Genomic DNA, 15,328 nt, shown 5'->3' with positions numbered 1-15,328 from the left:
GTTAGTTTCGATCCTCTAATTTGATTGGCTAAGCGGTGTTTAGGTGAACAGGTTCAAAAGATTCGACTCACTGAGGTGAATCAAAACCGGTAGGACAGCACAGGAAATTAGACCAATTGTACTTAATAACTGAATAATAATTTATTAACTTATATGTATTTATTATTTATTTAATAATTTAATTTTGCTTTTTCAATTTTGTGTAGTTACTGTACAGTTGTTCAATGCAGATACAGTAATCCCAGATAACATTGCGCAACAGTAAATTGGATCACTAATAGTGTTTTCAAGTCAAAATATAGTAGGAGGTCAAAACAGTGAAAATGACTGGCTAACCCTACTGAACTTAATAATGTATTAATTTATAGTTTTTTTATTTTATTTCATAACCTTTGATAGTTTATTTATTTATTTGTACAGTTACAGTTCTTCAATGCATCCCCAGGCAAAGAGTCAAAATTCGCCACAACACCGGTTCTCCAATTTCATTGGCTAAACAGTGTTTAGGTAAACGGATTCAAACGACTCGACTCACTGAGATTAATCAAAATCCCCACAAACTAATGTTTTGAGGTCGGCGAGTCAAAATATACAGTAGGAGGTCAGAGCACAGAGGACATGACAGGACTGGACCAATCGTGCTATCAGAGCTCTTAGAGGGTGGTGATATGGGCTGATAAACTCCAGAACAGTGTACTACTGTAAGAGTCCGAGAATCTGAGGAAAACACTAAACGAAGCGTTTCGCTTTACTTTTGCGTAACACTAACGTTACAGAGTTCTTATGGGTGCAGATGCTTGTTAAGACATAGACCGAAATGCTGCGTGGACGTAAAACACCCGTTATTTAAAGGTCTTTTAAATGTTGTAATGAAGTAACAAAAACATGAGTGAACTGAGGAGAAACGCTATCCGGAGGAAGTCAAAGCCGAAGCGGACAGCAGGCTCGCCGGTGAAGGAATGCCCGGAATCCGCAGGTGAGTGAAGCGGTCAGGTGAGAGCGGATAGTCGGTTTATGGGCTTATCCTCCTCATGCCAAACGTCCTAAACACTGGATGCATTTGTTCCAGTGAAACAGTTACGTTGTCAGGCCAACTTTTGAGTGTTTCTATGCATCTTAAAGAACACATTGATCAGTCATTTGTGGGAATATTTTCTTCGGTCCGCCTGGAAATATTAGAAATGGCAACATGTGACAGTGACACTTCACACCACTGAATACTGGCTGAAAATGTTTTTTTTTTAGTTTTTAATGTGGGCGATATAACCAACATTTTATGCCACGATGTGAGTAATTTCTTTTCCAGGCCACTAAAAGCTGCGACGGTGTTTTTTTTTGTTGTTGTTGTTTTTTTTACATGTGGAGTTATAAACAACAAAATCGCTATCGATTGACACATTATATCGCCTCCACGATATAGTGTAGCCTATATCGTCATCTATATCAGTCCTTGATACCATGGTTTTACCTGCAAAATATTTGCATATTTGATTTATTGCAATAATATTTTATAAATATATTTGACATTCTGATAAACATATAGGCCTAGCCTATATGATAAGTAAATAACACTGTAAAGTTATGGAGGAGGTATTTTGGAATGAATGGTACAGTGCTAGATCAAAATTAAAGCCATTAATCCTTTGATTAAATATTTATTTTGCAACATATCTAAAAAAAAAAAAAGTACTTTTGATGGGTCTTTTTATTTCTCAGTTTTAATATAAAACCAGCTCAGACAATCTTTTCATGCTCAAGTTCATCATCGTGGGTTGCCGTACTCTCTGACAGCATGCAAGAGATTTGGCAAAACGTGGAAAATGCATTGGAATACATGCCAGGCTCCATTTTCTACCTTGGAAGAAAGCTCTGTTTGTACTGAAAGCTCAGGATATGAGTGTGAACAAGTCCCAACTGGTTGTTTTACAGTGTTGGCAATAGTGACATGTCTAATCTCTGACTCGGTATGAGCCAGCCTTCATAATTCTGTAGTTTAAGGATAAGAAATGTGCAGGTGTACTGCTGTTATACTGCCCAGTCTATTTCAGATCTACTGAGTCAGTCTGTGTTTAGGAATAACAGCCAATACCGTCAAGACTACTCTACATGGCACAACACAGCCACTGATGTTATAAAAGTCAATTGGTGCCATAGAGTCCAGTGTGTCTGTGGCTGGGTGAATGCCAATGCAGATTTTGCATTTCAATGACAGCAAAACACTGAGGTTCTTTGGATAATGTTGCATAGGAATTCAGTTTTAAGGTTTTATTTTTGTGTTTTTTAGGTTAAACAAAAAGTAAAAAATCAACATGATTTATTTTCTCTATAATACAGTATTTATCCTTAAGACCAGTCCAGAGATCCATGAAGTTCCACTTTCTGCGCCTGTGAGCTTGACTGCCCAGTGTTTCGGAACGAGCATGAGAAACTCGCTGAGTTACATTGTTGTTGTGTCTGTGGGAGCTGGAAGTTAGAAGCTGGATTTTATTTGCTGAAAACATTGCTCTCATGAGGGATTTGTTTAATTAATTCAATTCTGACATGCAAAAATACTAAATCAAATGCAGTATGTCCAACTTTACCATACAATTTACAATATATTAGAGATGATCAGATTTGTAATCAGTTATATTATCATATATATAGAGAGAGAGAGAGAGAGAGTCAGATGACAGTAAAAGACTTACCAATCTTTTACCAATCTTTGCCACTATCCACTTTTTCTTTTATTAATAAGTATGAGTCAGAGTATGTTTATCCATTTTTACATAAATATATCCATTACTCTGAATGACCATGCAACATTGTCACCAATATTTTGACATACACTTTACTTGCATTTAATATGCTTTCTATTTATATAAAATCACTTGTAAATTGAATTTGATGCAGACACCAAAATTTGGTCTCGTCTTTGATCCATTTGGTCTTCTCTTTAAATATGTTTCTTAGGCTTACTCTTTGTCTTCTTTGTCAACATTCTCACATCTCCTCAAGAAATCAGGCTCACAGGGTTTTTGAATGTTGTGTTGTAATATTGTGCAGATTTGATTTGAATCCATTTCTGACGCCTGTGGTGTCAAACATTCCATAGCTGTTGTAAATTATATTCTTCCACCTTCTTAAAAGTAAAGTGTTTACTTTTAGTTTAATTTTCAACGAGAGAGATAAAAAAGGAAAGTCAATAAATCAGCAAAGAAAGAAAGAAAGGGAAAAAACACTGGCAGGAAATTAAAATACACATTTTCTTGTGCTCTCTGTTTATTAAGAAAATCAGAAGCAAGGAAAGTGTGTACTTTTTATCAACAAGTGTGTCTGCTTGCATTTGATAATACCAATCATGCATTTGCTTTCTCACAGTACAGTAACTTAATTTAAAGAGACACCAGACCCAACAATGCAGATGACCTGAAGGCCGCTATCAAAGCAACCTGGGCTTCCATTACACCTGAGCAGTGCCACAGGCTGATTGCCTCCATGCCACGCCGCAGTGATGCAGTAATTCATGCAAAAGAGGCCCAACCAAGTATTGAGTACATGTACAGTAAATGAACATACTTTCCAGAAGGCCAACAATTCACTAAAAATGTTTTTTTTATTGGTCTTATGAAGTATTCTAATTTGTTGAGATAGTGAATTGGTGGGTTTTTGTTAAATGTGAGCCAAAATCATCACAATTAAAAGAACCAAAGACTTAAACTACTTCAGTCTGTGTGCATTGAATTTATTTAATACACAAGTTTCACAATTTGAGTTGAATTACTGAAATAAATGAACTTTTCCATGACATTCTAATTTATTGAGATGCGCCTGTATTCAGCTCATTTAAACAATAGAGTTGTTAGTGCATTTAAACAGGAAAAGGAACTGGGACCCTTGGGAGCTATTACCATTTCCTGGGAAATAAAATTATGCTAGTTAGCTAGATAGAAATGCTTTCATCTTCAAACATTTGGGATTTGAGTAAAATAACTATTTTTGGAGTGACCGCTAACACAAATGTATGCTGTTGTTAAAGTTAACTATTCATTTTCTGTAGTGCTTCACTGAATCCCATGGTTCCTCTGTGACACTGAAGTCAATGTTTTAGGAGTTCAGAGTCAGGTGAGCCAGACCTGTTGTCATAACATCATAAGAGCTTATCAGACTTTATTTGGTTGTGATTGGTGTATTCTGCACTAGCAGGGCTGTAGTTTGTGATGTGAGAGAGAGAGGGGCCATAAATAACTCATGGATACACACCCTCCTTTATCCTCCAGTAAATATTTGAGGACACCGTAGTCCAGCCACAGGAAATGAGACATCATTTCAACTATAACACTGGGATCTAGTCTAAAATAAATACTGTCATATCAGCAAGGAATTGACATTAATACTTAATCATTATGTATGTATATTATTAATTATGTACAGTATGTTTACTCAACAGAGCTTTTCCGTTTGTCTCAGTAATACATGTAGGCCTACATGTAGAAACATCCAGCAGGTGGCAGTATAACACAGAAAAAAAGGTTTTGCAACCTCTCAACATTGTGTCGTAGGACAGGTGGATTGCCGCTGCTGTCACCACCATCGAGCTAGGTGGGCGTGGTTTCAATAACCAATTCCCGCCTCTTTGCCCATCTTCGATTATCCGGGAGTGACGCGCTGCCAAGATGGCGACGGCCGCCTCCGCATACTTTAGGCTTCAAAAACTATCTTCGGAACCCTACGGGTGACGTCACGGACACTACGTCCATGTTTTTATACAGTCTATGGTCCTAGCACATTTCTGAAGTTATTTCTAAATTGGAAAATCAGGACTGCTTATGTGTTACTGTAAATTTTTTTCTTAAAATGTTACATATCAAGTTGTACTTTGATGTGTAGTAGTTAAAACTCATCTTATTAACCTGGATTCTCTCATCTTTTAAAAGTGCTAGGTAATTTATAGCTAATTTAGCACTTTTGAACTGTAGTGTATAGAGATAAATAATTTAATAGTTAATTTAAGATCAGTTACTGAGCATTCACCTGAACAGGACCACCCGAAAAGTGTAGTTTTAACAAAGACGAAATTTGAAATAACTCCATATTTCCCATGTAAACGTTCAGGGGAGGGGGTGGGGTTAAGAGTTTGTTTACATGCATGGGAAGGTCCTGTAGGCAAGGTCAACCCGAAATGATGCACTTCCTGTCAGAGAGGGAAAATTCCTACTCAGGTTCTGATGACGGGAGGGTGAATTCCTATCTTGCCTATTGTGACGAACACAATGCCCAGCAGACAGGGGTGTTGCAAGGTCTTGTGTTAGTCATATCATACAGCAGGTTGGTAATTGTCTGGTGGTGAGAAATCAGGAACAGTGACATACTCTAAAGATTTTTAAATCCAACTCTCTGTAATTTTTTTCGTTTCATTTGTCTTCCTGACTATACAGATTTCAAGACCCTAGATTATTGATTTCATTCTTAGTTGACTCAAGTCTCACCCAGTTCAGATCTCTGCTCTGTTTACCTATGATAATTAGTGATAGTAATGGAGCTTTACATAACCCATCCCTCCACTGAGGGCAGTCCTGCCCATGCCCCTTTCCTCTTGATCAACTCAGCTGCTTAGCAAACACTGCACAGGACTGGCGTTTCCTGATTTTTGTCTGGAGTTTACCCCCTCAGGCTGGAGGAATGGGGCAATCCTGTAGTTCGAACATCATGCCTAGAACAGACTCATTTTTGGAGACTTTCTGCACCAGAAGCCTCTTTCAACAACCTACAGTTTTGCTGGACTCAAGATTTAATGGAAAATCCTGGAATGGCAACATAGGCCGAACGACATTTCCAATTAATCTCCAATTAATGTCAATGAATGAAGAAACACTGAAAAACTTGGAATCTTAACAGGATATTAGGATCCTTTTGCTTTTAAGTAAAAAGATTTCTGCAAAAATCCTTTGTCTTTCATTAGGGAGATTGGTTTTGTAAACCGGACTGCTTTTTAGAGGTGAGCACAAGAGGGAATGAGAGAGGAAGTGGTGATACAGTGGATATTTTTGTCCATTCTTCATCTACAGGAAGCCGGGCTTCACTTTCTCCACCTTCTTTCTCGTCAGTCCTTTTGTGGAACCCCTGGGTTTTTCCCTGCACTTCCATCAGTGTCTTTAACTCATTTTCTCTGTGCTGTAAAGTCTCGCTGATGGACAGTGATGGATTGTCTGGGCTCTGGCCTCAGGAAAGCTCTCCTCCACCGCACTGCCTCCGGTAGGTGATCCAACGGTTCTCACTTTAATGAGCTCCAACATGCCAGCAATGAGACGTTTCACCGTGACTCTGGGAAAGAAAGTAGCGGTTGGTTGTCAGAGAATGGAGAGGAGGCTGTTGAACGAACTCTGATTCTCACCCAGTTGAGATCTAAAAATGAATCTGTTGATGAGTAGGAAAGCTGCATTCATGTAATAACAAAACAGCATATCATGGGGAATGGATTAAGAAAAATGAAGCATCGTCGGAAGTATTGGTTTTGGCCAGCTAAAGGTAATGTTCAGTTTCAGTAATTGTTCATGAATTGGTTGTCAACATAGTTTGGTGTTACTTTTGAAGAGTAAATCTGTGTTAAAGAGACATTTCACCAAAAATGAAAATGTATTTACTCCTCCTCATGTTGTTCCAAAATGCAAAGAAGCATATTTTGAAAATCTGTTTTCTTCTTTGTTTTCTTCTTCTTCTTCTTCTTCTTCTTCTTCTTCTTCTTCTTCTTCTTCTTCTTCTTACATTGTTTTGGACCCCACTGACTTTCATTGTATGGACAAAACATTTAAAGATTCTTCAAAATATCTTCTTTTGTGTTCTGCAGAAGAAGAAAGTCATACAGGTATTGAATGACACAAGGGTGATCTATTTTTAGGTGAAATATCTTTTTAAATTGCTGCATGTAAAGAAAGTGTGCCAGCTGGAGAAGTTTACTATCTGTACAGGAGGGTGGGTTAAAATGTTTCACCATCAAACTCTGCCTAACAGAAAGAGATTGTGAACAAAAACTAAAAAAATTAAATAAATAAATAAATAATAAAGCCACAAAATGTGTCACATTATAATGTATTACGGGTTTAATTCAACACTAAATGAATTTTTTACCCATTTTAATTCATATATTTGAGTGAATCAGGATATTAAGCCAAAAATTAAAGAATGGTTCATTGGGAATTTATTGTGAAAAGTGAGGTACAGGTTAAAAGTATAAGGGATTGGTGACATCAGCAGAAAAGGAAAGTCGTTTCAGAAACGGAACAGGTTAATACAATATTACTGAGACAAACGTTTTTTTCTTTAAAATAACATTCTCTGATAAACTGTTTAACAAGAGTGTGTATTAAAAAATAAATAGCCTCAATTTTGATTTTATGTCAATTTTAGGAGTGTACATACAGTGAGCGTGAGCATTTGTGGTCATGCATTTGTGAGATGAGTATCCAATGTGGAAGATGAACTCAGCAACATGTTTCTTAATAGTTACACACAGTAATCTGAGCTGTTGTCCACTGGCTGGTTTGTACTGAATTCAGTTTTCTGTTTAAATAATGCCTGCAGCTGTTTCAAGGCTAATCCAGACAACCCATTCTCTCTCTTACACACATCTTGTCCCGCCCCTCTAAACTAACTCATAAGCTTCTTTTCACTAATCTAAACCTGACTTGATTTATGGGTGGCTGGGGGCCCAGACATCAGCTGTCTAGTTTATTTTTTCAGTCATATTATAGACAAAACATCTCCCCATGTGTGCAATAATAAACTATGGTAAGTTTGTACAAATAAGGCTTAACATGACAAAGATGCACACATTATCTCAATTTATAGTCACAGACAGGAGTATAAAGTAGGAAGGTGGGTGTTTATGTAGTTGTCAGACTTGAGTGTCCTCAACGTCTTCATCAAGTGAACACCACCTACAGATGTTTATGTGGCCAACGTAAACATCACCCTTTAATTGTTGATGCGAGTGAACGCACTATTGTCTTGTTTATGTAATAATTTTATCACTACCAGTATAGCACACAGACTTGAATTTGCAGGTCAGATATTTATTTGCATAGTGGTAGGATGGTGGCACAGTTTGTTAGACTGGTTATATGAGGATTGTGTCCAAAATCAGTTACCAACCCAAGCAGAAGAAAAGCACATGTCTCTTGAGATCGGGGAACCAACACTCACGAGTCCTCCAACTGTTCTGCTTGGCAGGAACTACTGGCCCATTGTTTTGTGTGTTTATATTGTGTTGTGGGTGTGTAAAGGTCTGGTCGAGGCCTATTTAAAGAACCACAGTTTATTCTTTCACTCTCTAATCTGTTAGGAAGGAAGAGACTGTTAAAGTGTGTTTTATATATATATATATATATTACACTAATAAAATCAGAGATTTGCATATTGATTCATTAATGTAGGATCTAATAAACCTGATAACTTTAGAGGGTTCTGGAAGTAAAAATTAGAAATTAGAAAATGATTTTGAGCGATTTACTTATTCAAGACTGATCTACCATTAGCTGAGAAGTCCATTTAGTACTACTTCTAATATTATTTTCACCAGAACAAAGTGTTGTTTAGTGTTTAGTGTTATTTGTGAAGTATTACACGACCCACAAACCTTAAAAAATGGGTAACCCAAAAATGAAAATATACTGAAAATGTACACACCTTCAGGCCATCCAAGATGTAGATGCGTTTGTTGCTTCATCGGAACAATAGGACCTGGAGAAAGCAATATTATGGTATTATGGACTCTAGTAGCAATGGTTTGAAGTTAAAAACGTCACAGTAAAAACGTAACTTCACAAGACGTTAACTGATGGACTGAAGTCATGTGGACTATTTGTGGATTATTGTGAAGTTTTTATCAGCTGTTTGGATTCTCATTCTGACGGCACCCAATCACTGCAGAGGATCCATTAATGGGCATGTAATCGAATGCTTTTTTTCCCCAAATCTGTTCTGATGAAAAAACAAGGATCTTGGAGGACCCGAGGGTGAGTAAATTTTCAGCAAATTTTCATTTTCATTTTCATGCACTCTCAAACAACTTGTATAGTATTGTATGTTTCAATATTTGTTTGTATTTTAATAGTTTGCAGCATAGTTGGTAAAAAATAAATAAACTTGCAAAGTTTTATTTTGTACTATCATTGCTGATTCTATTATATCATCCCCAGTGGTTCCTGGGATGAGTTGTTCTTTTTACCCTTATAAAAGACATTTCTTGTCTTATAAGTCTTGGTTTTCAAATACCTTTTAGCTTTGTTGAATCATCTCAGAGTTTGTTGGCTTGACAAGACTTAGTCTTTGGAGAAAATAAATGGATTCAAGGCTGATTAAAACGGCTGATGGTCAGTGTGCACTGTTGACATTGTTACAGTTCAGCAGGTGATTAGAATGCTTTTAGACGTGTGGTCAACCACAAAAACAAATGTTCTGCTGGAGGTAGGGCTGGTCTCTGCTTTTGAAAAACTTGTTATTAAATACTTTCATGCACCTGAATAATGAAATTACATCATTCCCATACAGCTTCCCTTCATATTTTCTGAGCTATGATGACATCCCACCTTAATTTTGAGAGCTTCCTCCTCTTTTCCTTTTGCTCTGTCTCTTTCTGACATTTTTCCTCTCTTTCATTCCTTTTTCTGTCTATGTTTAGTGTAGTTTTTTTTTTTTTGTAATGAAGTGCAATATGCATGTGGAAGTCCCTTCTGGAATTAAGTTAATTTATTTATTTATATTAAGTTTTTTTGCAATCATTTTCTTTTAGTTTTCACATTTATATACTTGCTCTTATGTATTCTTTCACTTATTATCATTATTTAACTTTTATTTGCATAGTTCATACATGTCTTTTTAATTTTTTAATACTTATTACTTACATTTTTTAATACTTAATGCTTATTAAATACTTACTATATACAGTTTATTTTATTACTGTTATAGCTATACTGTATAAAGGACTTTCAGTTAAAGAAAAAATATGAAAATAAACAAATGGGTTTGATAGTCCAGCAGGGGGCAGTGGTGCTTTGACACTCATATACAGAAGCCTGTGAAGTCTGCAATAACTCGCTCACTGCACTGCTATTCACATAGTCCTTATAAAAGAATGCGACACAAAACACAGTGCCCAAAGTAAGTGACAAGTATGTGCTGCCTTGTCTATGTGTTGGCTACTTGTTCCCCAAGTGTAGTTTAGTGTGTGTGTGTGTGTGTGTGTGTGTGTGTGTGTGTGTGTGTGTGTGTGTGTGTGTGTGTTTGAGTAGAAAAAATGAGATTTGTTTATTACACTGTTAATATGAAAGAGGAGAAAAAGGAGAGCTACATAGCGAGTGTCAGCACTGTTTTCCCTTCAAGTTTGACTGTTGATATTAACTGAGCCAGGTTGGACAGCAATGAGGAACATTTTTGTCAGCTTTTAGGACTCACACCCACACAAAGCTGTCTGACAGGAAATCTGAACTAGCATGTTTGTGCTGTGAGTTTATAACAAGGACAGGAAGGGCTTTTTTTGACAATAATAATGCACCCATTTTAAGAACACAAACACCCACACCTGTCCTCATAAAATCTGTACAGTAGTTCTTTAAATGACTGAAAATACCAGGTTCATGACTTCCAAAATGCTATCCTAATGGACAGTCAACAGCGTTTAGGCGAGAGTTATGATGTGATATTGATGGGTGCAAAATGTATGGCAAATGTGCAAGAGAGATATACTGTATTATATGACCTTAAGCACTTTTTATTGAAACATATATCTGTTTCATCTCCTGGGTTTTCATGTTGAGAAACACCAAACCTTCAGGGTTTCAGTTAAATCAATATTGGGTGGGTGAGCTAGCATTTCCTGCCAGATTTGACTCATCCAGGTGGAGAAAAAATAAATAAAAAACAGAAGATCTTTCTCTCTATTATTATTTTTTTTACCTTGTTCTTCAGATAAGCCATTTGCTCGGGTATAAAAGTGTTATTGGAACTTAAATACAAGATTTTATATAAACAATATAATAATATAAATTTTACATAATAAACTATTTGAGTATATTTTATTGTTACATAATAAAATATATTCAAAAGATTAGATTATTAAAATTCTATATATTTTTTATAGATTGGTTTTTTTTTAGGCCTATTGAATATATGAGTACACTCAGTGTAGACTAAAGCCTGTCGACTATGAGAGCAGTATGTCAAAGGATCATTCAGAAGCGTCTATAGAGAATAAATGCAGTGTAAAAGACATGGCTTGAGGCTTCATTTACAACAAGTCATGTAGGGGGAGGAGAGGACTGAACGTATTGATGGAAGGAGGAGATAAGGGCAGGAGTGTGAACTAAGGAGCTGGGAGTGGGGGAGATGGGAAATGTGTTGGGTGCGTTTGCTGTGATATGACCTTAATAAAGTGTTTTTGTCAAAAGCCAAGAATGGTGGTGTTCATTTGTGTGTGAGGAGTGAGAAGTCAGACAAATGAAAACAGAAAGAGACTACAAGAAGTGTAACATGAAAGAGGTCAGGAGTGTTTGGCCTGACTGGTTGAATTAGCACGAGGGTTATCACACCGAGGCATATGACAGAAATAATTAAGAGGTTTATAGTCAAGTGCTGAATTGTGATTGTGTGCATGTACATTTGAAGGCATGTTGGGAATTCAGTGTCACCTCAGGCTATTGGCTCGGCTTTACTGATCAGAATAAAGCAGAATAAATAACAAAAGAAAATTTAAACAGTCTAAATGAGAAGTGAAAAAAAAACGTTGCTAGCACTTTTTAAAGGCTTAATTTAGTTTTCTGTTTGACATTATTGCTTTATAAAGCTGTTCTGTGACACAATACACAGTTTGATTCTCTGTAAATGTGAAAAACAGGAAGTAAATGACATTTATTCCCATGGTCTCAGGATGACTCTTGTAGAGAGCAGTCTTTTGAATTAAAAAAAAATGTATAAATTAAAAATAATTTTGTGTCAGTCGGATAATGTTGTAATGTTGATATGAATTATCCTTTATCCTTATAAAAGTTAGCATGGAAATCTCAAAGTCAGTAATGGCACATTATATACACACACACACACACACACACACACAAAATGATTAGTTAAAAAACACACACAAATACTTTACATACTAAATTATTTTTTTTTTTTTTTTGTTCAATAACTATAATGGTCATTATTCATTTCTGAAAACAGAAAATACAGTCTCTCGTGAACACCATATTTCGTGTTTGTAATAATTTGATATTTTGATTATCTGCAAAGAGTGAAGATTCCTTATGCAATGTACTGTGGCCTTACCATAGTAACATTATGCAATGGTATACTTTGATATATATATACTGTGCATCTTGGCAATAAATGATGACCATATTCATATACCTTCACATGCTACTTCAAGAATACCATGGTATGCCCTTGGTACATGTCCAAAAACCCATAGTGAAGTGTTATATTTTCCCTACTGGCTTTATTTCATCATCCGAAAGTGTGAGAATATTGTAGGTGGTGACAGTGCCACCTCTTTCCCCTTCCCCCACAAATCACTGACTCATCTGTATTCCTCCTCAGTCTCCCATGTGGCCCTTTCCTTTCGTCCCATGACCGGTGTGTTCCCTCCAATAGAATCAGCCTCATTTTCGCCCCTCTGCTGAATTACAGTGATACGTGGACTCCAGTGACCCGAAAAATCAGAGGAGAAAAGCTGGCATTCTCCAAATATCATACCCACTCATCAATATTCCTCTAGCTTTTTCTTTCAAGTCGCACCCCACCCCTTTATCCCAAACCCCCTGTTTGTTGGCCCACCCCTCCTGCAATACAATTGGGGTAATTGTCCATGCAACACACACACACATTGGCACATAAAGATGGACAGACAAGAGCGTGTGGCATTTCCCTGCCATATGCCGTCCCTTCTCTGGAATGTGATTATACTCGGTGGAGAAAAAAACAGAGGCTGAGCGGAAAACACAGTGTGCGGGGGAAGCAAGAGAGGGGGAATAGAAGAAGGAGGAGGAGAAGCAGTAAAGCAAGTGTAGAGACAGAGAGAGAGAGAGAGAGAGAGAGAGAGAGAGGAAGGATGGAGGATGCAGAATGCGTGGTGGCTCGACTAGAGAGGGAGGGTTCATGAGAGGGCTGTTCAGTCTGGCATGATTCTTCGGATAAGGACGGAACTGAACTGAAGTGGAAATCTCACACACACGGCTGCCGTCTCCAATCCGACAAAGACTCAGGTCTGTGATGTTTCTTCACATGTAGAGATCGCCGTTACGCACACAGATGGCCACATTCGAGAAGGGCTGTGGCTCTTGAAGCTCTTCAGGTTTACCGCAGATGACTGTACGGTTTAGTCTTTCAACTAGTGTTGAATAGAAACCTGCTGTTTTGTATGTTAGAGCATGTTTTTGTGTGATATTTTTGTCTAGAGAGATGCATATTTAACTCTGCAGACACTGAAGCAGCGGCGTGTGTCTGTATGTGGGTGGATTTGAACGGTGCTTTTGTGTAAAACCTAGAGCAATAGCATATTTGAATATAATTTTTGTGCTCGAGTCACAGCGATGAGGAGTCCTGGGGTGAATCAGCCACATAAATGCGAAAGCAGACTCAGATGCAGAAACAGAAACAGATGGATGTGGAAACAGGTCCAGATGGAAGCAGGTGGAAATCTGTGTGTGTGTGTGTGTGTGTGTGTGTGTGATAGGTTTGTGAGCGGCATCCACACACCAGCAAACACCACACAGCTATCAGATTAAGCAGATAAATATCTCTTTACAGGATCAGGGGAGTGTTGAGGCTCATTAACGTGCTAAATAACACATATGTAGTAACCGTCTAAGACGCTAAGACTGCTTTAGCACCTCGGTTCAAACGCTTTATGTCAATCTCTCTGTGTCTCTTTTTAAGTATAAACTTTGTCTGAGGTGTTTATCCTAAATAGACATGAGTTGGGTAAAAAGAGACAACTTTTACTATTACACAACTGGTCAAAGGTTTGGAATAATTAAGGTTTTTTAATGTTTTTCAAAGAGGTTTCTTATGCTTATCAAGGCTGCATTTATTTGATCAAAAATACAGTAAAATCAGTAATATTATTACAATTGAAAATAACTGTTTTCTATTTAAATATGTTTTAAAATTTAATTTATTCCTGTGATGCAAAGCTGATTTTTTTGCAGCCATTACTCCAGTCTTCAGTGTCACATGATCCTTCAGAAATCATCTAATATGCTGATTTGGTTATTAACAGTTATTATTGGTGTTCAGTTATTAATAATGGTCATTATTATTATTATCAATGTGTTTGCTTTTTTTTAGTTTAATTGACATCTTTTTAAAATAACAATCTTTTGTAACATTATACTGTAAATGCCATTACTGTCACTTTTATCTATTTAATTCATTCTTGCTAAATTAATGTACTAATTTCTTCATCTTACTTACCCAAACTTTTTTGAATAGTAGTGTATCCTGTTTTCCTCAAAAATATTAATAATAATAAGAAGAAATGTTTCTTGAGCACCAAATCAGCCTATTAGAATGATTTCTGAAGGATGATGTGATAATGAGGACTGGAGTAATGATGTTGAAAATTCTGCTTTGCCATCACAGACATAAATTACATTTTAAAGTATATTAATATAGACAGATATTTTAAATTGTAATAATATTTCACAATATTACTGTTGTTGTTGTTTTTTTATATATATAAATACGGCCTTGGTGAGCATAGGTTTTTCAAAAATGTAAAAGCATAAATAAAAAAATAGTAATTATTACAAACTTTTGACCAGTAGTTTATGTTTTACACAATTATAGAGCTATGACATTGGATATTTTGGTCTTGATTAAAAATGTCTAAGTCCATATTGAGATTTTTGACTTTTGATTATGAACTTTATTTTAGGCAATTCTGAGCTCAAATATTATTGAGATCACTTTTGAAATTATAGGGGAATTTTTACAGCAAAAATCTCCAGTTGCTCTCTCTAATGCTATTTTGTGTAGGAGAAACAATTGACACTAATGCAGTCTCATTTGTCATTTTTCTCACCTAAGGGTGGTGGCGTCCCTCTACACAGTCTTGATGTGTCTATAAATGATGACCTCACTTCCACCCACACTGTCTCGTACTGAGAACAGGTGCACAGAAATGTTTTATTATCTGCTTCTCACTTTTGAACATGTGACTGCTTTCAGTTGTGAAGTTAATCATGCACACTCGCAAGAAGCAAAAAGCGGAACTGTGCTGCAGGAATATTACATAAAAACAAGCTTAAAATACAGAAGAGAGGCTCATACCTGATCAAGGGTCACAGAATTATGTGTG

General features: G+C 36.6%; 1 protein-coding gene across 3 annotated transcripts in view; it reads left to right on the top strand.

Moving 5' to 3' along the window:
- Positions 1–569: 569 nt before the first annotated feature.
- LOC107670369 (FYVE, RhoGEF and PH domain-containing protein 4-like) overlaps positions 570–15,328 on the top strand; it is a 45,151-nt gene continuing 30,392 nt past the window's right edge. For 2 of the 3 annotated variants that reach the window (XM_016462941.1, XM_016462940.1), the window contains exon 1: positions 570–976. In XM_016462941.1, coding sequence (XP_016318427.1) covers positions 886–976 — 91 coding nt within the window. In that variant the 5' untranslated portion in view covers positions 570–885. Of the gene's footprint in view, positions 977–13,139; positions 13,233–15,328 lie in introns of those variants that run through there. The other variant, XM_016462942.1, reaches the window with a different exon arrangement.

The sequence above is a fragment of the Sinocyclocheilus anshuiensis genome, unplaced genomic scaffold (assembly GCF_001515605.1).
Source record: "Sinocyclocheilus anshuiensis isolate Anshui unplaced genomic scaffold, SAMN03320099.WGS_v1.1 scaffold949, whole genome shotgun sequence".
NCBI classification, from domain to species: domain Eukaryota; kingdom Metazoa; phylum Chordata; class Actinopteri; order Cypriniformes; family Cyprinidae; genus Sinocyclocheilus; species Sinocyclocheilus anshuiensis.
Note: the sequence above shows the minus strand (reverse complement) of the source record. Positions and strands in the feature narration are given on the sequence as shown.